General features: G+C 45.8%; 1 protein-coding gene and 1 long non-coding RNA gene across 4 annotated transcripts in view; one reads left to right on the top strand and one right to left on the bottom strand.

Moving 5' to 3' along the window:
* Positions 1 to 707: 707 nt before the first annotated feature.
* Positions 708 to 25,129, bottom strand: part of AKR1B1 (aldo-keto reductase family 1 member B) — a 136,142-nt gene continuing 111,720 nt past the window's right edge. The window contains exons 3-13 of one of the 3 annotated variants that reach the window (XM_073238437.1): positions 15,327 to 15,550; positions 14,453 to 14,640; positions 8,600 to 8,767; positions 7,803 to 7,919; positions 6,772 to 6,849; positions 6,346 to 6,468; positions 5,767 to 5,873; positions 5,382 to 5,463; positions 4,710 to 4,793; positions 2,098 to 2,180; positions 708 to 1,101 (exon numbers count right to left, since the gene is read on the bottom strand). In XM_073238437.1, the coding sequence (XP_073094538.1) occupies positions 1,059 to 1,101; positions 2,098 to 2,180; positions 4,710 to 4,793; positions 5,382 to 5,463; positions 5,767 to 5,873; positions 6,346 to 6,468; positions 6,772 to 6,849; positions 7,803 to 7,919; positions 8,600 to 8,767; positions 14,453 to 14,640; positions 15,327 to 15,550 (1,297 nt within the window). In that variant the 3' untranslated portion in view covers positions 708 to 1,058. Of the gene's footprint in view, positions 1,102 to 2,097; positions 2,181 to 4,709; positions 4,794 to 5,381; positions 5,464 to 5,766; positions 5,874 to 6,345; positions 6,469 to 6,771; positions 6,850 to 7,802; positions 7,920 to 8,599; positions 8,768 to 14,452; positions 14,641 to 15,201; positions 15,571 to 25,129 lie in introns of those variants that run through there. The other 2 variants (XM_073238438.1, XM_037019565.2) reach the window with 2 other exon arrangements.
* Positions 19,561 to 21,577, top strand: LOC140850063 (uncharacterized). The gene is made up of 3 exons (XR_012132804.1): positions 19,561 to 19,692; positions 20,063 to 20,210; positions 21,290 to 21,577. It is a non-coding gene; the product is annotated as an uncharacterized lncRNA (long non-coding RNA).

Here is a 25,129-nt window from a genome sequence, read left to right as displayed (position 1 = left end):
TAAGCATTCGTTTTCTCCCCCCCACCTCGTCATGTGAAGACATAGTGAGAAGGCTGTCTACAAGCTAGGGAGAAGGCTCTAACCAGAACTAGACCCTGCTGGCCCCCTCATCTCTGACTTCCAGCCTCAAGAATTGCGAGAAATAAACTCGGTAACACCGCCCAGGCCGCAGTATTTTGTTACGGCACACTGAGCTAACACAGATGCCACTAATGGATACTTTTCTTCCCTCTGGTTTAGATAATGAGCTTCATGAAAGCAGTTCCTTGTGAGTGGTGCGGCCTTGGTAAACGTATGACTTTGTCCTTCACAGGGAAAGGCCAATCTGTGACACTGAAAATGGGTTTTTGTCCTGGCTCAGCCCTAAAGCTGTGGCTCTCAGCCTTGGCTGAGCTACAGAATCACCTGGGGGCTTGCAAACTCTTGATGGCCTGGGTACACCCTGGACCAAACAGATGGGTCTCCAGGAGTGAGGTCCAGGCATCTAGCATTTAAAGCTCCCTAGGCAGCTCCAATGTGCAGCCAGATGAGACCCACCACCTTAAATGGGTAGAGTACTGTGGTAAGGACCCCCCAAATAAAAAGGAAGACATCCTGTACTTGTTCCTGTGGTCCAGGGGAGGTGGCCTGCTTTATGGGTATCTGAGATGACAGCTGCAGCAGACAGGAGGTGGCGTATTGTTTGAACAAAAAAAAATCGAACAGCATCAGGTTCACAAAAGCACTTCTTATTTGAAGCAAGAAGTCTGGCTGAAAGGATTACAGTTCTAAGCAGCCAAAATCCAATTGTTAGTGACACTATTCTGATTGTAGTTTTAACTTAGTCAGAAGAGGGTACTGAGGTTGTACTTTCCCCAGCTGGACAAGGGCAAAGAAAACCAGAGGAGACTTCTAATCTACTAATAGCACTCTCTGGACCCAACTGCACACTGACCGTGCCCTCGCTGGGTTCACAGGCAGGTTGCTGACCCAGTACCAAGGGACACAGGCTGTACTACGCTACACACGGGAAAAATGAGGCTGGAACAGGTCACCTGGAGAGAGAGGGACCCACAGCCTCAGAACTCTTCCTTGAAGGGATAATCCTTGTGGGAGGCACAGCTGCAAGGAGAGAGGAAGAACACGTTAGCTGTTTCAAGAGGAGATTTCAACCATAACCAACTACAAAAAGACAGAAATAGTGAGTCTTATTATAGGCAGGAACAGAGGCCTCGGGGGCACCGAGCCAGTTCTGAGACTGCAGTTCATGGGTCTGCACTTGGGGCAACGGCCCGCCGTCCAGAACCCTCCGGCCTGGGCTCTCATCAACAGGCATGTGTGTGACAGATGCCACTCTCCCTGTGTGCCCAGGGCATACAGGCAGCGAGACAAGATTCCTGCCTCCTGGTAACTCAGTCTCACTGGCAGGCTCAGACAGCATCCTATCATCTTCAATAGTAAGAAGATGAAAATAACGTAAGAGATGTTAAACAGTCAGTACATGTGACACACAGGTGCTGAGTAGGAAAAGACGAGAACAAACCTTCTGTCATCTCCCTCAGATCCCAAACTACGCGTCAGAGGGGATTCAAGGACCCAGTGCATGTGCAGCTGGAGGGGCCTCAGGGGCTCTGCTCTCGGGGGGGTTGGGTGATTTTCTCAGTCATGTAGCTTCTCCGTGTCAGAGCCCCAAGCCATGGTCCTCCTACTCTTCTTATTAGTCATTATAAGGTAGAGTTACACATAAATTATTCCAGGAGGGCGGGACAGGAGCCACCTGGGATCATCTGGTTTCAGACGAGCCACTAAGATTTGAAAACTAAATGCCGCAACATGTGGTCACTGCAGGTTAGGCCAACGGTGCACCCGGAGGTTGGAGGCTGCAGGGGGACATATCTAGAGCAGGTCCCCTGGCATTTTCCCTGTGGCTGTGTGAAGTTCAGCTGGTGCAGGTTTAAATGTTTCCTGCTGCGTGTGGGTGAGAAAAGCGAGGGTATGTGCAAAGTCAGAACCTCTGTGGTAACAAGACAAGAACGGCAGGGCCTTGAAGCAATGCTCTTGTTCTGCAGCATCACATACCCTCCCGGGACACGAGCGTCACACCCGGGAGCCACTCACCTCATCAAGGCACAGACTCTCCAGTTTCTGTTATAGCTGAGTAAGGTCGTCATCTCCTCGCTGCTCAGTTCAAAGTCAAAGATCTGAAAAAAAAAAAAAAAATTCCAGTAAGATCTTCAAGTAAAGATCAGACACAGAATATCAAGGTTTGCAAACAGTTCTGCACAGGATCACTGATGAGAAGTTGCCCTGCGTGGGGAGGGGGGTGGTAAGGCTGACTGAACTCAAGAGAAAATTTACTGTATTGCTGCTCAGAGAATGGGCTGCTTTGGCTGAGTACTATAGGAAACAACAAGAGTCCTTCCCTTCCAGAAACTCCCAGCAAAATCATACTTTTTAGTCCATTTAGTTCATTTCAAAACCACTGCTGAGCACCTGTATTGTGAGAGGCACCAGTGGGGATTAGTATGGATCAGAAGTGTCCACGCCTCCATTCACAGCAAAGCAAAGGAGAGGTAATTCAAGACACTCCACGAAGCAACTGGGTGTCCATAGGAATTGGGGATGAATCCCAGCTGGGGAACTGAGGGATGGTGCCTGAGAGGGGCCTATGCCAAATAGGGCCTTGACAGAGAGGGCAAAAAAGGTCTATTGGGAGGAGAGCCATTTGCATGAAGACTACGGTCTGGGAAGAACTCGGCGGAGGGCAGAGGCCTGAAGCAGCACCAGGTGAGCCTGGGAGGGGCTGGCCCTGGGCCAGATGCCACAGGTTGTGCCTACTCTATGCTTACAACAACCGTGGGAAAATGTGCGAAGCCTACACACTCATACGCAAAGGTCAAATGACTATGTTACCACTATGAGATTAGTCATTTAAAAATGTTTCTTTTCTTCTGCATCCGTGGATGTTTTAATGCCTTTGTCTAGCTTGAATTAGCACATAGTCTATAGGCACACACCTGATCATCTACAATTGCTCTCTTACAACACTAAACTATGTTTTCTGCCTTTATCTTGTATCTACCTACCACTTCAGCATTTTATTAAAAATAAAAATAATAAAGGGAGAAATGTGGGATCCACATATAAATCAAGTATAAAAATCAAACAAATATCCATATTTGACCTGATTGTTTATAGTTCATAATGTGTGATCAAAACCGAAAGTTTCTGTAATGACTGCCCTTGTACTGTTCACCATGTAAGAACTTATTCACTATATAAGAACTTGTTCTTTATGCTTCAGAAGATTGGAGACTGACAAGAATTAGGCTTGAGATGGATTAATAACTCCCCTATACAGAATTTTCTTGTTGTTAACAACCATTTGATCAATAAATATGAGAGATGCCCTCTCAAAAAAAAAAAAAATGTTTCTTTTCTAATTCCCTGAAAAATGAAATATGAAATAAAGGATCCATTTCTAACAGGATACGTATTTCCCATAGTGGTCATTGTCTTACTACTTCACCTTCAATAGTTAAAACTTCTGTACAGAAGAAAAAAATTGTCCCCCCTACTATAGAGTGAGCCCCCTCCCCTCCCAGGGCTGGCCAGTTTTCCCGGTGACCCGGGAGTGGCATGTTATACACACAGATGGCAGCCAGTAGGACAAGCAAAATGAGCTGCTCACTGAGGAAAACAAGATCTTAGGGGAAGAGGGCGGGTCCCGGCAGAGCTGCCTTCCGCAGTGAGCAGAGGAGCATGGGCATCGCAGCCCAAGAGCACTTCTCCCAGCGTGGAACCCCACCCCTGGGGCGAGAGGCAGGAAAGGATGTAGGGAAGGCCCCCCCACCCCACTTTCCCCACTGTTCTATGAGGACAGCTGTCCGCTACTTCACCCCAAATATGTCTGACCTTGGCAAACCCTGAAAACACGGCGTGTTGTACCCATGAGTAAAGAGCTAGATAAGGGCCTCGAAGGCAGGACACCTGGCTGTGAAGGCCACACGCACGTGTGTCTCCAATACTTATGTAACCATGAATCAGCACTATAGCAGTATAAAAAGTACAGCTTTGTGCAGAATAAAGTGGCTTCTTGTGAGTACCCTCCATGGGGGTGCTCCCGCTGCCTTCTTTGCTCTTTGCGTTGCCCCAAGACCTCAACAGCAACCCCGGACCCCAACAAAGGGCATGAGGCCAGGCAGTCTAACCCGCTCTCGCAGGTGCTCCGAGGGCCCAAACAGAACACCTCACGTGTGCCCCGACACAGTCCTAAGGCTCTGCCTGTTGCTAGGGGAGGTCTTGGTAGAGGCAGCGGGTAGGCTGATGGCCGGTAGGGTCTCTGCAGTCCACGGACTTGGCAGAGCAGCATTTCCTGAGTACTTGCGAAGAGTCCAAGCATCATGTGAAGTCCTCTTTTGCATCTTATCTTTATGACACTAAAGATAGGTACTATTTCACAGAGGGGAAAACTGAGGCAAGGCAACTAATGGAGCCCCAGTGCAAAGCTCAGCAGTGTTGCTTGAGAGCAATGTTCCTCAGGGCAAATTCGGAGTCACTGAGAAGCCTCCGCACAGTGTGTGCGTGTATGGCAGGTATGTTGCTGCTGGTGATTCAGGTCGGCTCCCTGACTGAGAGGTGATGGGAGGGTGGGGGTTTCACACATGACAATCCAGGGCTGGGATGAGAAGCCCCCCCACCCCCACGTGGGCTGCCCAGCTGGGACTCACCTGGAAGTTCTTAGCAATGCGTTCTGGTGTCACAGACTTGGGTATCACAACCAAATTCCTCTGCACAGCAAACCGGATCAGCACCTGTGAACAGGTGTGTCCAGTAATCTACCTTACCCTCTCACCTACTCCCACACAGCCACCTCCCAAAGAGGGAGACTCTGGAACTTCACATGAGGAAACTGAGGCACAGAGATGTTAGGGTCACACCAATGAAGGGAAAGGCTGACACTTGAGGTCTGACCCCACAGCCCTGCTCTCCACGCACCCTCCCCCAACCCGGGGCTTCCGTGTGCCTCCCGGGTGTACGAGTCACAAGGAGACTCTCCAATGCCTAGGAACTCACCCTGCCACCTGAGAGAAGGCGGCTAATAATGACTGCTTCTCTCTGAGCAGAGGTGAGCTTCTACCTGCGTTAGCAAATGGTGACCTGTGGCAGGTTCTATTATCCCCAGACTACACGTCAGCCTTCTAACTTTCAGCCTGGGCCCCTTCTACTGCACACTCCAGGAATCCCAGCATACTTCTGGTGTGGTGGGAGGCAGGCTGGGGGGAATGGGCAAGGAGGGGGGCCTCAGGACTGGGCTGGGTCACTCATCCCTCCTGGCTAAAGGAGACCGCCAGGGACACAAAGTTCTGTGAACAGTCACGAGCGCCTGGAGATGGCTGTACCTGGGCTGTGGTTTTATTATGCTTGACTGCGATCGCTTTGATCTTGGGTTCCTCCAGCAGGGAAGGGTCATCAGGCTTTGCCCTGGAGGCAGAAAGATGGCCCATGTGAGCAACCACCATCACCACCACTCAAGGCAGCCGGCATCCCTACTCCCACCGGCCTCGGGAGCAACCTGCCAGTCTCCTCCTGGTTTGAAGCTTGGTCAGCCTCCCAACCCTTTGGGAGCAGCATCCTGATACTAGAGAATCAGGAAACCCAACAAGAGTCTCCTCGGAAGATCTGAAAATTAGCTCCAGATGCATTTCCCTCAATTCTGGATTTTTCTTTTTAGCCATTTCTAATCTTTACTAAGTGACAAGGGAATGTGATCCCACGGGAACTCACCAGGGCCTGTCAGGAGAGCCGAGAGGACTGTAGGCAGTCACCACAATGCCTTTGGACTGGCAATACTGGATCAACTTCTCCTGAGTGAGATATGGGTGGACCTCAATCTGCAAATGCAAATCAGAAGGCTGACAACGGGGCATGGGGCACGGAACATACTAGGTCCCTCCCCTCACTCCTGCCCTTCAGACAGAAAATCCTGTCTAACCCATGTCCTATCTCCCAGATAAGCTATAACAAGAGTATGTGTCCCAGGAGTGACCTGACAACAGTAATCTTGTTACTGATGTGCTGTGGCCATAGGCCCTAAGGGTTTTTTCTGGCTGTGGTCATTTATCAACTGTGACGGGTCTCAGGATCTCAATGCCTGCATGCTGCTCATCAGTGAGACCTCAGACGTCACAAGCCAGACTCAAACCCTTTCTCTCTCATGCAAGTCTTGCCCTCATTATTCTGAACTGTCCATCAGGACTCTCCCAGTGCCAAGGGTGCTCCCCGGGTGATGTGGACCAGAGCTACCAGGATGAGAAAGGAGCAAAACAGTCTCCCATGCACGCCGGTTCCCTGCTGCATGTTTACCTGGTTAACCACTGGCTTATATTTTAAGCCAGGTTTGTTTAAGATCTTCTCGATTTGGAGATGGTTGAAATTGGAGACTCCAATAGCTCTCACCAGCCCCTCATCCACCAGCTCTTCCATGGCCTAAAGGTAAAGAGAGTCTGCTGACTGCTGACATGTGGCCCAAGGACAGGATCAGAAAAGCACCTTTTGCATCAGTTTAATAGATCCTGCCCGTGCTACTCACTGCCAGCAAATTAGACCCTGCAGAAGCTGAGACACACCAAGACCAAGGCCAGGCTGACTTAAATGAGACAGGCAGAGCAAGAACAGTGACAGAATAACAAAATGCAGCGAAAGAAATAGCAGAACAGATCACTCATACCTGGTCCACTAACAAAGTGAACAGGGAAACCAGCAAAGAAGGCCCGGTCAGGACCACCTTACCTCCCATGTGTCCACAAAACTGGTCTCACTGGGAATGATGCTGCCTTCCCCATCCAACGGGAAAAATTCCTTCCCGTGCTGTTGTTGCAGTAAAAAAAACATCAATCAATCAATAACAGCCTTTCACAGACCTGCTGGGGAGCTGCACCTTTGAAAGTGAAGTTCTAAAAAGATCATCCTCAACTCCCACAGCAGCTGAAGATTTCATCAATCAAATTGAAGATCATCAAGAACATATGTGTGTGTGAAAAAGAAATGGGCCAACAACTCCTGAAGCCCCAGACATTTTTTTCTATCAAATGGGTTGGAGCTGATGGTCAGATGGAGACGGATAAGTCTCAGTGAGATGAGCCCTGCCATGGACACGTGTGTGGACAGGGGAAGGACTCACAGCCAGGACTAGTGGGGCCCATATCCTGGCTGGGTCACTAGCCTACAAAACTATCACCCTGTTGAGACTCGTTGGCTTATCATGAAAACCAAGAGATGGAAGTCAGGCTCAGACACACCACAGCGCAACAAAACAGAGCTATGGGGTAAAATCCCTGTATTTCCAATCTGGTTGACAAAACAGAAAACTGGGCCTGTGGCTAGAAAGAAGGCAAATGATGTAATACCTCTAGAGTTCTTTCTGTGCAAAGAATCAGGCTGCCAAGAAATATTTATTGAGCTTCTACAGGATCGGGCTTGTGTGTGGAATGGGAGTATACATGCACACATATGTGCAGGGCATGGATGTGCATGTATTCATGTGCCTGAGGCAGAGGGGAGCGCCAGAGCTGACGACCCCAGTTAAGAGCAGCGCTCCTCAATCTCTGTAACGGTACCGAGTCACCTGAGGCTCAGAGTCAGAAGGCCCGGGTGCGGCCTGGGGCTGGTGTCTAACAAGTTCCCAAGGAATGCCACTGCTGCTCGTCCAGGCACCGCACCCCGAGCACGGGCCCACCCTTAACCTGCTAACAAAGGAGGGCGCGACTCACCACAGGCTACACATCAGCCACGGGGATCTTGTCCGAGCCCTGCGCCCATACCTTAAAGCCCGTTGGCCAGTGGATGAGGTAGAGGTCGAGGTAGTCCAGCTTCAGGTCGCCGAGTGTCTTCTGGCAGGCTCCTCTCACCAGGTTTTTCTCATGGTGTGTGCACCACAGCTGAGGCAGCGAGAAAACCCACCTTACCACCGCCACGCAGGAGGCTGCTTCCTGGCCAGGAGCCAGAGGGCTCACCGACAGAGGACTCACTTTCTTCTTCCCACAACCCACCCACTTCACCATGATGCCCTCAATAGTGGTGAGGAAGTTTCCATTTCACACAGTGGATCCTAACTTTCCAAAGAAAGGTAGGCTAACCAAGTCAAGAAATCCTCTCAGAAGGATAACACTGAAGGCAAAAAATAGAATGGACCCGTTAGCAAGTCAGCCCTAAGCCCTGAGGATGAGTTCTCAAAGCTCTTTTCCTACTAGGCTGGTCTTCACGGAGCCAGTTTCAGCCCCCTACCCGGTGTCCTTTGGGCACCAAGAGCCTCCAGATAAAAGATGGTGGGCAGCAGAGAAGATCCAGTCTGCAGATGGGAACCCAGTTCCATCCTCAAAGACAACTCCCTGGAAAGGGAGCACCGACCCCACAGCCTCAACCACAAGGGGCTCTAACGCATGGGTCCAGAGAGAACGAACCTCCAACAGCCAGCACAGACAGGTGAGCTCTAGGGCCCTCAATGGTACTGTAGTGTATTAGGAGGCCCCAGACTATAGCCTTGGCTCCTAGGGTGATGCCATCACTGGATAAATGTGAACCAGAAGCCCATCCCCCAGGTCCCCCTGCAGAGTGGCACCTTGCTGACAATGAAGAGCTCCTCACGCTTCACCACCTGCTCCTTGAGCTTCTCCTGGATGGCCACCCCCACCTCGTTCTCGTTCTGATACACATGGGCGCAGTCAAAGTGGCGGTACCCAAGGTTAATGGCAACCTTCACAGCCTCTGTCACTTTGCCTGGAGGGGACTGAAAGGAAAAGGAATAGGAGGAGAGTTGAAATGAAACAAACCCCACAGACTGTACACGACCCAGGGACGAGGGCAGTGCGCACCCACTGCTCCTTGCTGAAGCTCCGTTCTTCCCGGCCAGCTATGGAGACCCAGGATAGCCTTCCCAATGACCTGCGCTCAGATGCTGCTGGGGAACCGAGGTGAAACGGCGCATTGCTGCATTTCAGGATAGTCTGTCAATGACTTAAAAGCACCACAAATCACTTTAAAAGGTGCCAAAGCTGCCTTCATTTCCTTGTTTCTTCATATCTATTGATTTATAAACCACTGTATAAAGAAAATCCTCCACTATCTGAATCTATTAGGTGCCCCAGACAATAAGGGATACTATTCCCTTCAAACAGCTCAAAATACTTCAAAAGTCGCTGTATATTTACCCAACTCCCATTTGTCTCTGAGCTGTCAGTAAACCCTCTGCTCTTTCTCCTTTCATGCAGATTCTGATGCTGGCAATCACTTGGGTTTAAGTGTTTCTGGGAGATTTCATAAAGTCAAGAACACTTCAGATAATAGAGTCAAAGGCCTGTGCTTCCATTCTCACTGTACAAGAATCTGCTGTACCAGGTAGAGACAGGAGACAGTGCCTCAGCCGTATCAGCAGACAGAAGAGCTGAAAGGAGGGGGATGGGAACAGTGGAGACCACCAGATGGCTTGTGCTCAGAACTGCCGAGGCTGAGTGGCTGTCCATGCCCAGACCATCTGACCATCCGAGTGACCACTGCAGGGGAAGGCCGGGCCATTGAGAAGGAAGTGCCTGCTCAGCTGCTGAGCTTAATTCACCAGCACCCAGACTGACTGCATAGACTCTTACTCCTTCTCCTCACTGCCCCTGCTCAGAGCAGGGGTGAAAACTAAACACATGTGCAATGGACTGCTGAATGTATACACAGCATTCCTCTAGAGAGCTGGGGTAGAAAAGAATGAAAACTCCCAGGGCCACCAGCAGCTGCAGACATTTGCCATTTTGACATCAGCTGCTGTGAACAGGTGAAGGGAAAGCACATGGAGCACGGGGAACAAGCACTTGGTGCGAGCCTGTCAGCATGGCACTTGCTCCCCACCACAGTGGGAGAGGGAGCCAGCGCTGCCCCCGGGTATAAGGTCAAAAACATCTTCAGAGCATCTGTCATCTCCTGCTTCTCTGGAGGACCTAAGAAGCTGCAACTGCAGCCTTCCCCACCCTTCAAGGCTCAAGAAACGGGGTGGAGAAGAGAACCACAGCCCTAGAGAGAGGGGTGGGCATGTTCCCCAGGCCCGGCCTGGCCACACACTGTGTCTGTTACAGCAACTGGTGCGGGGACAGAGACATGAGCCAAGCCAGGCCCATGAGACCCAATCACTGGACTTCAGTTGGCCCTCCAAAGACAAGCTTTCAGTTCTGTCGGGGTCGCTGTGCTGCGGGCCTGGCAGCCAGCAGCTGCTAGAAAAAGTGGGGTGAGAGGCAGATGAGGCTTGAGAGACTGTCCTGGTGATGCCGCTTACATCCTTGGAACTGGTACACCTGAGGTCATCCTGTAGGTCAATGATCTCTACCTCACACACACTTTTTCTCTGCTTAAGATTAAGTTGGTTATTTGGTTCCTTGGATCCAGAAGAGCACAACTAGGTTAATCAGGGTTGCTGAAAAATTGGCACAAAAGTTCACAGGATGTTCTTACAGAAAAGCCAAGGGCAGAAATGACCTCCAAGAGGTCATGAAGACCCTGCTGCCCTGAACTTCCCTGGATACAGTGCTGACTGGCTACAGACAGACATGCAGGGAAGAGGAGCAAACTGCTTTCAAGATAAAAGAAAAACAGAAGCAAGGACTATTGGGCATTTCACAAATTAGATTTGAGAAGTTGTAGCAATTCATAACAAGACTTGCAGAAAAGGTTGGTGCTGACCTTTCCGTTTTGGAGGCATCTTTGCAGTAGCGGGCAAGGCTGCCTGGAGTCACATGTCCTGTAGCGGGTGGGGGGGGGGCAGGCAATGGCCCTTCCCTGGGCTGGCCCTGCAGCAGGCATGCTGGTTACCAGAAGGCTTGTGCCTAGGCAGATCATGTCACTAAATAGAACCCACCAGTGTCAGTGGTAACCGACACACAATGGCTCAAACTGAAAATAACAGCAGCTCCCATTTACTATGGACCAGTTTTTACTGGTTTTATATTATGGCACTGACTCTTCATCACAACTCTGATAGATACTGTTATCTCTATAGATAAGGAAAGACATAAAACTGGCCTGAGGTCACACAGGTAGTAAGAGATGTCAGGATTCAAGCCCTAGCAGAAAGACCTTTACTGCCATGCTCTGCTGACAGATCTGTCCTCTTGACTGGACCCCAAGAGGCAAGGAGACACTGGTCAGTGAGAGGACAAGTCCCCTGGGCTTGGAAAAGTCACCTCTGGGATGAAAAGGTAGCACAGACTACAGATTACATTCAATATTAACTGTCTCAATCTAGAACCCTTCCAAGAATGGCTAAGCTAACTTCCCTTATCACTAATGATGCAGTCAACTTAAGATACGGTGAAAAAAAAAAAAAATCACTCAATACACTAGGGAATACTAGTACATGAGTACACCATCTTCCCATTCCCTGTCCAGATTAAAAAATGCAAAGAGAGTGGTCCAGACTTTGAAAAGAAGATAAATGATGAAAAGTGCTTCTGTACAACTAACAGCCAATCTGCAGAAAACCAGTATATGACAACACTCAGAAGACAAAAGAACAAACTGTACAAATCCTACAGACTGTACGTTTTGAATTTGATTCTACCACTAACTCAGTGTGTGTCTTGGACACATCCATGGACCACCCTCTTGGACCTTCCAGCTCTAGCCTGGGGAACAGCAACTTGACTACATTGTGGGGCCACGGCACCAAGTGATGGCGGTGGGAAGTCCTCCACAAGACGGGTTCCCTATGTCCTCATGTTATAATACTCCTGGCCAACTAATATCAACCCAGATAATTATTAGTCTCTCTCCTCTCACACACACTTTTAAAACCTCATCAGCTTCCCCTTTGCTTGTAACTCTTGCTAGTTACTTTAAGATAGTATCTGCCTCTCTATCTCTCTGCAAGTCAAAAAGAAAACCATAGCTCAAACAGAAAGGTTATAAAACACTATAAACGGCAAAAACAAAGTCCTCAGAAACTGGATCCTTTGCAGAATTAACCATGAAGATTTCTGGAAAGAGGGGACCATGTTCTTTCTGACAGATGTTTTTGAAATTTTCTCTAGTTAGCAGGAGAGAAGACAAAGGAAACTTCACTTTGGGAAGAAAAACCATCCTGGGTATAAGAAGTGTGAGAACAGCGTGTCAACGACAATCCTGCACAAGGAACAAGAAACCACAGCTTCTGATGTGAACTCGGATTTATAGAGCCCTCAACCTCTAACGCCTTGAAAAATACATCACAGAAAAGCGGTCACTGAAAAATAGTTTCACCTCTTCCAATTAAATCAGCTTCTCCTCAGAAAAACTCAACCTGTGTTAAGAGAAACTAATCCTACTATTTTTTACTGACTTTAACGACTAGTGGTGTCACCTGTATTTTGTATTTTCATTGTAAGTGTAAATCATTTCAGCCACACATGAATTAGATAGGCATTTATGACCTAACTTCTCAAATGTATTTCCAGTTCCTTTAATTGACTCTGAAACTTCTCAAAGTGGGGTTAGCAAACTTCCTCCATAAGGGGCCAGACAGAAAACATTTTAGGGTTTGTGAGACAGTCTCTTCCAACTGCTCAACTCTGCTGCTGCGGCACAAAAGCCTTAGGAACAACATATAAAGAAGGTGGATGTGTATGAACAACATATAAAGCAGTTGGATGTGTGCCAATAAACCTTTATTATCAAAAGCAGGCCTGTGGGCTGCATAACCCCTTTGTAACCAAATTTCTTTGGAGACTAAGGAACAGGTCCTGCCTTGATTTGTCTTAACTCCTATTCGCAAATAACATTCTGGTTTCCAGTTCAGGAACTTGATGACAAAGATTAGGGACCCTGATAATGAACAAAGGTATTTTTGTGATGGAAAGGGTTTCACCCCTGCTCTAAATTAACCAAATGACAATAGAGTCCTGATCAACTGCAGGTCAATGTGAGCAGGCTGGGCCTGCTTGCTCTATGATTACAGTGTTCTCATTCTGCACAACTGGGGGACCAGGACCTCACAGCTTTGCATAAACAAGGCTTAAAATCTGCCACTTGTTAGAATCCTGCCTTGGGAGAATCCAGAGAATGAGGACAATGTGCTACCTTTCAAGTCCTATCCATGGTCAGAAAGTGGGCTCCTCACTGTTGGAAGCAGAAAAGCCACCCCACTTGGCTCATGTTCAATATGCTCAAATTATTTTACAGTTTAAGAACATAAACTGCAATTTCAAATGATAAAGAGGTGACCACTGAAGAAAGGTCTTTTTTGTTGCCTTGTTACATGAAAACATAGTCAATTCAGCTACCGTTTTACATCAAAGCTCATAATTGGGTTTAGCAACACACAACAACTAATAAAACCAAGATTAACTTCCTCACTTCCACCTTGAATTCTACGATGCTGACGTATCTACTTGGTTGAAACCCTGATGGACGAGGAGTGGCCCTGCTCAGGCTAAGACTTATACTTAAATATCTTTGACCTTCAAGAGCAGCGCTTCAGTCCACAGGGAGATGAGGCTGGTGAACAGAAGCCACACTACTGCTTCAGCACCAATGTCAGGGCTGAAGTCAGTCCCCTCTCCCCCATCCTGGGATCTTGGGCCATTACCAAGCCTGCCCTGCTTTGGGAAAGTGACAGGAAGTCTTTCTCAGAACATTTTCTTCTGATCAGGAGAATGATTAAAAACCTTCATCACCTTTTACTCCTTATTTACCCGAGAGCAATAATTTTCAAAAGATGGGCCTAAGATTGGCACCATAATATCTGAATATACAAAATAGGATAAAAATAGTGGAATGCATCCCACCTAGCAAGGTTAGGTATTATTTTGTGGAACTTTTATTCCAGTTGTGTCTGTTATGTCTGTGTGCTGTGTTATTACAGAAAGGAATCTGCTGTTGCCAGGAAAGTGTCTTTTCACATCCATTCCGAGAGGATAATCACAGACAGATGGAATTTAATTGGGTATCACGGTCATAATTAAATTACACCCTTAGAGCCACCACTGGACTTTTTGAAAGAAACACATTACATATACTCTGATCACTTTGGCCAAGAAACACCTGTGTAAGGCAACCCTATAACCCTTTCCTTAATCACCCTCTTAATTAACTCAAAATTTTAGGGTAGATGTAACACGACCCTCTGTTCTATTTCAAACCATTTCACGTGGCACTCAATCCTCTGTCTCTTCTTTCCTTGTCCATGTGTAAATATCCAATGTCCAGAACCGCCTTCAAAGTTCCTGGGAAAACCTGGGTTATATCTGCAGAATGCAATATATAATACCCCACAGCTGACTTACAAGCAGCTTAAAAATACTGGGTTTTGGCCCAATGCCCATAATGACACCCTACGGTGCTCCCTAATTTTCAGATAATCAGTCTATCCTTTTTATTCCTAACCATTTCTTTTGAGCGCTGTTAAGAGGTTTCAGTGGTGTTAAGGTTTCCGGAGAGAGTTTTAACACCGACGCGGGCTAACCTTCCTTGGGCACCATCCAGAGCGCCCAGATTCTCCGCGGATTTCTGCCTGACACAGGACGCCCCCAGGAGGCACGCCCAGGCGCAGGTGTTCAGCGACGCGCGTTCGGAGACTTGGAAATAGTCGGTTCCTAGGCAAACTCGTGCCACCTAATTTAATTATCCGGGCGCACCTTGAGGTGCTTATTCCTGAGAGGGTAAAATCGGAAACGATTAAGGACAAATTCAGAAGAAAAACAAGGGCTTAGGCGCAACAAGTGCGGTGATGAGCGGAACGGAAGGCCAGCGCTCAACGCCCCACAGCTCTTTCAGTGCCCTCTCTCAGGCTCCTCCCGATTTCCAAACACGGGCCAGGGCGGCGGGGGCTCGGGCAGGCCCCTTCCTTCGGCCCCCTTCAGTGCTTCTCCTGCAAGTGTCGAATTCAGAGAGCGGCCTGGGGAACTGGCCCACCGAGAGTCCGGAAGTGCGGCCTCCCGGGGGCAGTTCCCAAGCCCCCGGCGCAAGGCCACCCCGCCCCGCCCACCCCGCACGGCAGCCAGCGCCCGGCCCGCATCCGTGGCCCGCCTGGGCGTCCGGGTCCCCGCCCGCAGGCCCGATTCCGCCGGGGGCCCGGTCAGCACGACCGTGGCACCTCGGAGGTGGGGCGTCCGCGGCGGGGGCCGTCCAGGGTCACTCCAGGTCCTTCCCCGCCCCAGGCCGCGCCGAGCCCGACGCGACCGCGGGGATACATCCCCTAGGCCACCCACTTACCTTCCAGGTGCCCAGCCCCACGATGGGCATCTTGGTGCCGTTGCAGAGCACGATGTGATTTGCCATAACTGCCAAACTCTGCAAACCCCGGCCCACGGACCCACACGCGGGACGGCGGAGCGAACCTTTAAATAGCCACTGCGGCCGCAGGGACGGCGGGTACGATTGGCGCCCGGCTACGCAAAGGCGGCTTCTGATTGGCTGCCATCCTCCCGGCTGTAGACGCCGCCGCCGGCTTCCCGGCTCCGCGAAGACACTTCTCCCGCTAGGTCCTAGCGGGTCCGGATACTTTGGGCTGCGATCATTGGTCCACGCCCCTACCCGGCGGAGGAGACCGCAACCGCTGCAGCTGGCGGAAAAACGAATGCTCTAGCGAAAAGATAACAGAGGTTCTGTAAATAAGTGCACCGGGAGGGAGTTTTAGTTTCATTCCTTTTTTAAGAGTCCAGAAGGATATGTTTGTCTATTGTCCAAGCCCAATTATGATGCTTTTTGGAATCTGACAAACGTCCTGTCCTTAATTTTGTGTGAATCATACTGACTACAGTATAGTTTAGTGCACTTTGCTTTTAGAAAGGTACTTGCCAGAGAAATGGCTTGTAATCCTGTTGCAGAACACATTCTTGAGATTTGACCAGCCTGTGTGTAACCGGTTAGGGAGATCTTTGCTCCCCAGCCTAGATAAGAGCTGTGTCTGTACACATTGTGTGGTTCAGCAAGCCTTCCTCCAAAAGCGAGCATCTCTTGAGGAAGCCCCGATGAACTTGATCTAGAACACACAGAAGACCGTCTTTGGAAAAGAAGACTATCCCAGCAGCAAGTTCCGATATGGTAATTTAGCAAAACTCTTAAAGAGAGTGAATAGGTTGAAACCCACGAAAGAAAAGTTAACTTTAATATTGTATCTTCAAGTATTTCAAATTAAGAGGTGCTGAATAATAAGGTGATCAGCCCTACTAGCAGGTGAGAAGACACACTGTTTTCCAAGATAGTCAAAGGAAAGTTGGAAGAACTTTAAAGACGATTTTGGTTTCTTTCCAATAACCTCTACACATGATGCTCTATTCTACCTCAAACTTGCTGTTTCTGCTCCATCACCCTGCAATCTTTCCCCTAATTATGCAAGATTGGGAACTACATCTGCCAGGAATGACTCAGGAACTAGACCTCTCTAAACTTCATTCTGGGGATTTTCCATTAGTGACTTCTAAAATGTGCCCCCTAGGAAAAATTTATACACAGTGGACCAGCCCAGATATTTTTCCATGTAACTTTTAGAAAAGCTATTGCTAGTAGGCAAATTTTGATGTTATTTGTCCCCAAATAGTAGGATTTTAATTTGAAAACAGCAGTAGCCCATCACTTTTCATTCATAAGATCCATGACATAGAGGTTATTGTCCAATGGGCTGGTCTCTTGGGAAAATGATATACCTTGAATGACCAAGTTGGTATACACAGAGGGGTCATCTGTTAGGGACACAGACTTACTATGAAGGGCTTTGTTGTTAGGAGCTGATTTTATGAAAGTATATCTCTCTAGAGTTCTGACTGGGTTATGCAAATGTGAAAAGTCAGACCTATATATCTTATGTAGCAACAATAGTACTATAATGGGAACGTATTGTTGGGATAGTCTCCTAACTGACCCATTACCTCTGTAATATTTGTAAAATGTCACTGTGCACATACCAAAATTGTGCTTTTAAAAAACTGCAGTAGAATCCTGAGAAATATGCCAGTACTTTCTATCAAGAGCAGTAAGAATCCTAATGTACTGTGTACCAGCAATGCCATCATGACAGCCAGTAATCTCATTCTGAGAGAATAATTTAAATGAAACACACACACACACACTCTATAGGTATGGGGTTGGGATTAAGGATGGAAACTGAGGTACCTAAGTGCAAAACTACACGCCTGAATGAGGACCTCTTCCTAAATTTGACACCCTAGGCACTTCACTTGCCACCTGTGTATGTGTGTGCATGTGTGAAAAACAGTTCTACACACATAAAACTGTAGATGTCTAACAACAGCAGGAGATGAGATATAGCCATTAAAATTGAAGATAATATAGATATAGAGAAAAGTATCTGAACAATCCTAAGGTTCAAATAGAAAAAAATTACGACATGATTATAAACATGAAAAATATATCGTTTTTTGTACCCACTGCAGAGTGGTTATGAAGATTAAATGATTAAATGCTTGTAGAATATAAAGTTAGGAAGAAGCCAAAGGAAATGGAGAAATCCATTTGTCAGATCATTTCACTAATTCAATACATTTTGCAACTAATACATTTTCCTACTAATTCCAATCCCCATAGGATAAAACTAAAACTCCTTAGCCTGGCATTCAAGTTCCTGTGAAATATAGAATAACTCTGTGAATATGTGGAAAAACACCAAATTGTTTGCTTTACTAATATTGTGCATGTGATTTTATCTCAAGAAAGCTGTTGTAAGCAAACACACACACAAAGGTTACATGCTACAGGTTCAACACTGTGGAGGTGAGGGGTGGCTGTGGGCTCTACTTCACATAGTCACTCAAGGTCCCAGGCTGCTGGTACCACCACACTGTTTCACTGTTGTCCCAACCCAAGTCTTCAAAGTTTGCCTCAGGAGAGCAGAATGGCACTGGAAAGTCTCTCAAATGAGAAATTAATTACTCAGGCCTGAAAATATCATTTCCATCTACAGTCTGTTAGCCAGACCTAGTGAGGAGCCCTGCCTATCTTCACTGAGATGGGGAAATGTCACCCTGTGTGCCAGAAAGCAGTGGAGAATGGAATATACTTGAATATAGTAAGCACCAGAAATCTCTTCCACAATGACAAGCAACTATTGAGCCCTCATTATGTTTTAGGCACCGTATTAGACACTTTGTAAACATTATATAAAGGTGCCCCTGATGATAACATTAATGGGATAGCTAACCTCTATTGAGCTTACTCTGTGTCTGCACTATTCTATAAGCATTACATATATCAAATCATTTAATCTTCATAACTACTCTTTGCAGTGGGTACTATTATGAATCCATTTTATGTGTGAGGAAATCAAGGCACAGAGAAGAGAAATAAATTGCTAAGGTCTCATTGCAAGTAAATGGCATGGTTAAGATTTAAACCTAAGGAGTCAACCATTGCACCCAAACTCTTAACCAGTACCTGGTGGCTTTCAAATAATTTTACTGTGACTCAGTAAAAAAATTACGTGACACAGTATACACATATGTATATATGTAACAGAAATAAAAGATTTACAAACAATTCTTATCCTTTTTATGTATGGCATACTCCAATATTGCACACTTTTTTTTTTAGTACTAATTTCAATTTTTTAGTTCATGATTCACTCATGGTTCCATGAAAAAGGATTTCATGATCCGCTAATGGGTTGGAAGCTGCAGTTTGAAAACCTCTGCCCTCCATCCATGCAGAAGGAACATGACAACAGCTACAGGAGAAACCAAAGGGTGCACATTCCTATCATGCCAGCAAAGGTGACTCCTCTCCACCTCCGTCCACTTACTCCTCCCATACCCTTGGGGAAGCAGTCTTAATTTTGGAATGAGAACACCTGAGACTGGTCCTTTGGAAATGGAAATCAGGGAAAGAGAAGGAATGGAAATCCACAGGAAGACAACAGAGGCTTAGTCCTGCCACGAAGTGTGAGTGGCCTTAAAAGCTCAGAGGACTGGTCAATATTTGCTCGTGCTTTTTTGCAAGATGAGGTTTGGATAGCAAATATCATTGACAGAACTGTCAATATTATCTCTCTTCATAGACACTGAAGAATAACAGGAACAGCAAAAAAGATTGAGAAACAGACATTTTGTCATTTGCAGTTGTACCTGCTCAATAAATTCTTGTGAATGATAACATCTACATTTTTCTGGGTGCTGTCCATGCTCAGGCACTTTAAATACATTATCTGACATTATCCTTACAACCTCTGGACAAAGACACTGATTATTCCTTTCCCATTTATTGGGTTGAAGAAACTGAGGTTTGGTACTACTAATTTGCCCAAAACTGAGAAGTTAGTAAGTAGCCTTCCTTTAAAATTTTGGTATTGTGTTCATCATGGACTTTTTTGGATTAATTTGGATTTTTTAGTATATTGTGTTGAAATACACAATTTGTCTTGATTACTGAGATTTTTGGCACCCCCGTCTCTGTAAATTCTGCATTGAGGCAAATGCCTCACCTGCCTCACTGTGCCTAAGAGCACCAAAATAAAAAAGAATCAACCCACAAGGGTGGAGTTATTCACACAGAACCGTCATTATCCACACTGTAAAAATTTGTAACTGGCATGCTCTTACAGGCATGAGCATGGGTGTGAGCGCCTACGTGTGACTGCATAATTCCCAGCCACTGCTGTGCTAACTCTCCTTTCTTCTAGTCAAGAAAGCCTCAGAGAAAGCAGGAGAGAGAGGCGGCATTCTCACAGAGGTGACTTGGAGACCACGTTAATGTGTAAGGGGTGCCTAAAGCATTCATGAATTATTTATTACTAGAAAGCAATGACTGACACCCTTTACAGCAGTTGGGGCGCAGTAAGGCTCTGTGGCTGAGAACCTCTGGGTCTGTGGTTTCTCCTTTCTGAGGGAGGGGCCTTAGGATGTTTGGTGGTAAGGGTGGGCACTTACCCATCCTTCATTGTGGGGAAAGGAGCCTTGTGGTGTAAATAAATAAGTCCCCTGCACTGCGATTTAGGAATAGTTGCTGGATAGACTGAGGGTTCTCTTTATTTATCTGGGGTCCTGGTTTTGGTAGTAGTGGTGGGGGCTGGGGGGGTCAACGAACTTGTAAAATTGCTAACACAGGTTCTGGTCTTATTAAGCAGGTCATGCTTGTCACTCCCCATCCGTGTGAACTTGAATGAGATGATTGATAATTTTCTGGCTGCCAGCTCCTGTTTCATCCTTTAATGGCCAGACCCACGCATTTGATGAGAAAATCTACTAGATCTCTGTGCACAGGCAAAGCGAGTGGTATGAGCAAGTATGGCATCTTTATGGAAGAGGTGTATTCATTCAACAAATTCATTTATCCAACAAATATTTGTGGAATATTTAATACCAACAGGAACTGTTTTAGGTCCTGGGGATTACAGAAATAAGCAAAGTCTGACCATTTGAAGCGTCCTTAATTATAGGGACAGAGAGCTAGTTAACATATCTAAAAACACAGCAATGTAAAATCTGGCCAGATAATGATAAACCGTATGAGAACAAAGGAGACAATAAGGACAGAACCTAGGCCAGGGCCGATTGTGTTGGCAAGGAGGAGGAGAGGGAGCATGACCCTGGGGTCAGTGGAAGGGAGAGTGAGGTTTATAATCTGATGCATGTACTTAAAAGCATCTGGGATGTTGAGAGAGGATACCGATTAAAAAGCTGCAACATCTACGGAGGGTATCCACCTCACATTTAGGCTCGTTGGTATGAGGACTAATGGAGAAAAATCAGCTACGTCCTAGGAGAGCTGGCATGGGGGGACAGGGGTAGCACTGTCCCCCACCAGGGGAGCACATGGTTTCACTCGCAGCAAGTTCCTGAAATGAACATCAGAGGAGATGGACGGCGAGGTACAAGGGATTTTCGGCAATGAGGATTGGTGGTGGTGATCTGTTAATAGATGTTTAACAACCAGTGCTGGGGTGGAGAGGGAGTCCTGATTTTCTGTGATTGCCAGCTTCTATGGAGTAAACCAGCCCCTCTCCCCACCCCTCCAACACACACCTATTTCAAGCTGCCTGACCTTCAGGGCCAAGAGTAGGGGGAGTCAAACAAGGCACTCAGCTCAGGCTCAAAATTTAATGCAGCTCCAAACAACTCAGTATCATGATAAATAAGATTGTAATATGATATTTTAAAAAGGAGTAATTTCATTGAATGAATGAATATAATATCTTATAGTGATAACCACACTGAAAGAGTCAAAACAGGACATGGGGTGAAGAGTGCCTGGGGGTGAGAGCCAAACTTCGTTAGTCTCCAGGCTCCCCATTGCATTATAAAATTCAAAGACTCTGCGAAAATACTGAAAGAAGTCTTGTCTACTGCTGCAGGCATCATCAGTTTCATCAGAATCAGGGCTTTGAATCGCCATTTGAATCACAAGATGTTGTCAAGAAATGGGAGCACACTCTGGAGAAACTCATTGATTTTGCAGAGGCTGAGGCACATGATGAAACTTAGGCCATTTTTCCTTTTGTTAAGAGGAAAGGAAAGCCCACTGTTAAAACAATTTTCCAAGCTTGCACATTTATGAAAGTGAATGAGTCATAAATCATTGTACAAACTTTTGTATATTATTTCTGTGAAGCAAATACATTTTCAATGTATTAAAAATTCATTACATGCACAATTCAGAGTATATGTTTTCCTGTGCATTCTTGCAGGGGGGAGTTCAAAACTCTCTTTCAGATCCTCAAATGGGTTTCTGACACCCTAAAAGTTAAGATTATTACTAGAGGCCAGTCTCCATAAAATGTAAATGATAAAAATATACACTATAAACCCATAGACTGCAACATGCCTATATATGCACATACATACTTCTATCACACACACACACACACACACGCACACGCACACGCACACGCTACAAATGCTTAAGTAAACTTCCAAGCTGAATCGTCAGTGAATGCTTGGGAAAAAATGTTTTCTGAGACTGTACGATTCGTTCTTATTAGTGCAGAAAAATCCTTAGCATGTTTTATAGGAAGTAAAGTTGAGAGAAATGTTCTAATTCCATGCTAACCAAGCAAAGGGAATTGAGTTTTTTTGAGAGAACATTTCTTAGTAAACCTAGCAGCTAGTGAAGGGCTATTAGCATCCCTTTTGCTTTTTGCTGCCTGGAATGGGAATGTAATGTCTGGAGCTCAAGAAACCACCTGGAATCATGAGACAGAATGGATAAAGCAGTAGGATAAAAGGAACCAGGGTACTTTAAATGGTACAGCTGCCATATCACACCTGGACAGCCTTCCTCCAGCCTTCATTTTGTAATAGAAACAAAATAATAAACTTCCATCCTATTTGTGCTACTGCTTGCCACAAACTCTGCACAGATGATCTCACTTATAGATTATAATTCCCCAAAGAGGTAAGTATTATTACACCAGTTTTATAGATGAGGAAACCAAGACCTACAGAGATTGAGTAGGTGGCAGGTCGAGTTAGGCAGTCTGGCTCCAGAACTAGTGTTCTTACTCTGTACAAGGCATTATGCCAAGCACTCAACAAGTATTTATTTAAGTAAAATCCCCACAGGAAACTTAGAAGACAGTTACTATTATTCCCCCAGTTTGTAAAAGAAGAAATCAAAGAATGGAAAGGTTAAAAAGTACCACTGGGAGAGCCAGGGTCTGGATGGGGACCTGAGCTCCCCACTGCCTGGGCATTTCCAGGGCATTTCCAGGGCATGAGGAAGGGCAGCCACAAAGGGCCAGCTTGGATCAGGGGGCCCATCTCATCAAAGGAGTGTCACATACATGTCACTGTTCAATCATAAGTACGCATCATTTTCTCCATCCTAAAAGTGGGTGTCTGGACAAAGATGCTCTAAAATGAAGGGGAGAATGTGTGGAATCACCTCCTTCCTCTATGCAGCCTGTTTACATCCAGGTTTCATTAATCCACCCTGTAGGTGGGCATTATCTTTTTTAAAAAATTTTTTTATTTTGATATCATTAATCTACAATTACATGAAGAACATTATGTTTACTAGGCTCCGCTCTTCACCAAGTCCCCCCCACATAACCCTTCACAATCACTGTCCATCAGCTAGTAAGATGCTGTAAAATCTTGAAGGTAAGGTCTTTAAGGCTCAGAAGGGTTGGGTAACTTTCCCAAGACTATATAGAGCTATTAAGAGGATGGAACCAGGATTGATTACTTTAGAAACCCCTTCACTTATGCCAAGGAGAAAATGATCTCCTAAGAGCTTGAAGGAGGAGGTTGAGGAGTGTGACTTTAATCTACACCTTAAGATTTCTCAGTAGGAGGGGTTATGAGATCTGTAAATACAGATGGCCATGGTGAGGGAGCTGTACATACATGATGACCTTAGAATTTTTTTCTCTTCTTGGTTCATCTAAGTGTTCTGAGCAGAAAACTGTGAAATCTTCACACATTTCATAACTACGTGATAGTACTGAGTACCAGGTAGTAGAGGTAATAAAGATCTCTCAACCATAAATCTCAACAATTTTTTTTGTGATGTAAGTGTGGGGACCTTGTATTTCACGGCTTCAGGTTCTTGATGGGCCAAGGAGGATTCAAGATAAGAAGCTCTGTCAACTGGAAAAGGTGATGGTGACAGCTAAGAGTACAAGATAAATGTGGACATCACTTGTTAGCACTTGGGTGTAGTTCTTTAATTTCATACTATATATAAAAATACACACACAGAATAACATTAAAGTAACTACTGCTTATTAATTTAATAAAATGTTACACTTTTATAAGAAGAAGGAAGTACATGCATTGCCAGGATGTTTGCTAAAGACTGTTCATACATTATCCCCTTTCCCAAGGACCTACAAAAGTAGGCTATAATCTCTCTGTCTTTTTGTTCTGTAACACTGGTTCAAAAGGATTAACTAAGCTTTTGGACACAGGTCCAAATCCTATAGTCCTTTCAAGACTCAATAATACATTCCAACAACTAATATCCTTAAAACATATAGAGTTACAACAGGCAGTTCACATACATTGTCTGCTTAATTCTTTCCCAGACCACTTTGAGTTAATCTTTATTATGTTCACTTTGCAGATGAGAAAGCCAAAGGTCAAAAAAGTTACTTCTTATAGTCAGTAAATATCAGAGTTGGAATTTAAATGCAGATCTTCTGACATCCAATCTCAAGGACTGTACAGTACACTGCCCCACTGAAATTTGAGACACATTCTTTTTCACCCACAGGAAGCCTTTCTATTTGAGTCATGACTGTACAGACAGAACAAAGCTGGCTGCCTAGTGATGGGTCAGGTGATTCATGGGCTCAGACTTTAAAAATCTAAATCTACAGAGTGATGACCAGCATCATTATATTTAAAAAATCCTTTAGGCACAATAATGGATGACAACTCCAGGATGCATTAAAGTAAACTAGAACCTTTGGCACCCATCCTTGTATTAGTCAGGGTTCTCCAGAGAATAGAATGAACAGGAGATAGAGAGAATATATATATATGAAGAGAACATATATGTATATATGAAAAGAGAATGTAGAGATTGAGAAATTTAGTGTAAGGAATGGGCTCATGTGATTATGGAGGCTGTGTAGAAGTCCCAAGATCTGTGCTCAGCAAGATGGAGCCCCAGGAGAGCTGGTGTAAGTTCCCATTAGAGGGCAGAAGACTGATGACTCAACTTCAGAAGCCAGGTAGGTAAAATTCCCTCTTAGTCAGCCTTTTTTGCTATCCAGGTCTCTGATTGATTGGATGAGGCCCACCCACGTTTGTGTTATTTAGTCTACCAATTCAAATGTAATCTCATCCAGAAACACCTCCACAGACACACCTAAATTAATGTTTGATCTAGTGTCTGGACACCCCAAGGCCCAATCAAGTGAACACACACAGTTAGCCATCACAAGCCCTAAACAATGATATTGACATTGACATTGAGGAAGATGATTCTGGTCTTCCACCATATAATCCTCATTGCTTTTATGAGAGGCATAATAACTGGACAATCATTATACTTGTAAAGTCTAGAAATTTGCACTGACTTGATAACTTCTTTTCCTCTTCTACTGTCACTATTTGTTCTCTTCACGCATCTCCTATATTAAGCTGCTTCACAATTCCACTTGACAGCACTTATCCAACTAAAAATAAATTTTACTGACAACAAAAGTTAGCATGGTTGGAAGTATGGGGGGCTAGGACCAGAAGAC

The sequence above is a fragment of the Manis javanica genome, chromosome 6 (assembly GCF_040802235.1).
Source record: "Manis javanica isolate MJ-LG chromosome 6, MJ_LKY, whole genome shotgun sequence".
NCBI lineage: Eukaryota > Metazoa > Chordata > Mammalia > Pholidota > Manidae > Manis > Manis javanica.
Note: the sequence above shows the minus strand (reverse complement) of the source record. Positions and strands in the feature narration are given on the sequence as shown.